General features: G+C 51.9%; 1 protein-coding gene across 1 annotated transcript in view; it reads left to right on the forward strand.

Moving 5' to 3' along the window:
- LOC108297152 (protein misato homolog 1-like) overlaps positions 1-1,430 on the forward strand; it is a 5,335-nt gene extending 3,905 nt beyond the window's left edge. The window contains exons 8-10 of the mRNA XM_037735308.1: positions 4-65; positions 150-259; positions 548-1,430. Of these exons, the coding sequence (XP_037591236.1) occupies positions 4-65; positions 150-259; positions 548-750 (375 nt within the window). The 3' untranslated portion in view covers positions 751-1,430. The remainder of the gene's footprint in view (positions 1-3; positions 66-149; positions 260-547) is intronic.
- The last annotated feature ends 187 nt before the right edge of the window (positions 1,431-1,617 follow it).

The raw sequence follows: 1,617 nt of genomic DNA on the forward strand, positions 1-1,617 counted from the left end.
GCGTGTACCACTGGGGAGGAAGTGTTGGCCCAGTATTTACAGCAGCAGCAGCCTAGAGTCATGAGGTCAGTGTAACAGTTCGCTCCTGCCCTTCTTGCCAACCTCAGCCCTCCCTTGACTTCACTTAACGGCTGTTCTCTGCCCCACAGTTCTTCCCATCTGCTGCTGACTCCCTGCAGGGTGGTTCCTCCTTACCCCCACCTCTTCTCAAGCTGCAGTCCACCGGGTATGGTTCCAGATGGTTCCCTGAAGGGAGCGGGTATGTGAGAGATGAAGAAAACAGATTTCAAGTATGGGAGAGTTTTTACTATCTCCTTCCCTGGATTAAAAGTGCTTAAGAGGTCCACAGTTAACCATTCCTTTATTCACCCTATGGCTCCCAAGAAGTGTTCTTCCTCTGGAGTACTGGTGTACTAAGGGGGCAGTACACAAAATTTATTGAGTTTACAATCAAGACTACCAAGGGTGGACTTCCTTATCAGTTTGACAGAGCCCTGGGGTAGAATAATCATCCATCTACAGGTCTGGCTTTTCTCTCCCTCCACAGCAGTGGAGAGCATCCCAGTGTTTGGGGCACTGTGTTCCTCTTCGTCCCTGCACCGGACTCTGGAAGCCTTGGCCGGAGACCTCACCAAACTCGACTTGCGGCGCTGGGCCAGCTTCATGGATGCTGGAGTGGAGCACGATGACGTAGCAGAGCTGCTGCAGGAGCTGCGAAGCCTGGCCCAGTGCTACCAGGACGGTGACTGACAGCCTCGTGGGCTCAAGTTCCCAGTGTGGGGGAGGTGCTAGCTTGCAATAACAACGGCTGGATGCAGGTGTCTTCGTGCAGAGGAGCTGTGTCGCAAGACTAGCTACACTAACATACGTACTTATTACATTTAGAAACCCTGTGATTAGACCACAGAACAATAAATATGTGCCATCAGACCAAGAAAAGGTAGAGAAAGGACCTGAGCTCCACTCGATGCTATTTACAGAGCACATCCCTAAGGTTTTCATAAAAGACCTTGAAGGATGCCTAGGATGGCACAATCCCTGGGCCTGACTCCAACCTCCAGCCTTTGTCCTCGTCCTGGGCTCCTGCTGTCCAGCTTTGTAAACTGGTGCAAGGGGTATACAAGGAGAGTACAGCTCCCCTCCTCCCCGGTGTCAGGGTGCCTGTTGGGTTTGGTCCTGTGTAGATGATACCCAAGCATTCCCAGAGTCTCATTCATCCAGCTCCTCTTCAGATAGAAGGTCCCCATGGTCAGACAGCTGGTCTGCATTGCTGGTACTGGTCGCATCATCTTCATCCTCAGAGCTGGCCTCACACGCAGTGTGGAAGAGCTGCATGAGTTCTCGAAAACGGTGGGAAACCTGAGAAAGGAGGAGGGTGTATTCACTGAGCCTGAGAAACAGGTTAACATCTACGAAGCACTTCAGCCTTATTTGGGAACTTTTATTTATTCCACACAGCAAGGTTGGGAGAGCGATGTCTTTAGAGATAAGGACACTAAGGGCCAGGCGCGGTGGCTCAAGCCTGTAATCCCAGCACTGTGGGAGGCTGAGGCGGGTGGATCACGAGGTCAAGAGATCGAGACCATCCTGGTCAACATGGTGAAACCCCGTCTCTAC

This window comes from Cebus imitator, unplaced genomic scaffold, assembly GCF_001604975.1.
Source record: "Cebus imitator isolate Cc_AM_T3 unplaced genomic scaffold, Cebus_imitator-1.0 Scaffold776, whole genome shotgun sequence".
In the NCBI taxonomy this organism is placed as follows: domain Eukaryota; kingdom Metazoa; phylum Chordata; class Mammalia; order Primates; family Cebidae; genus Cebus; species Cebus imitator.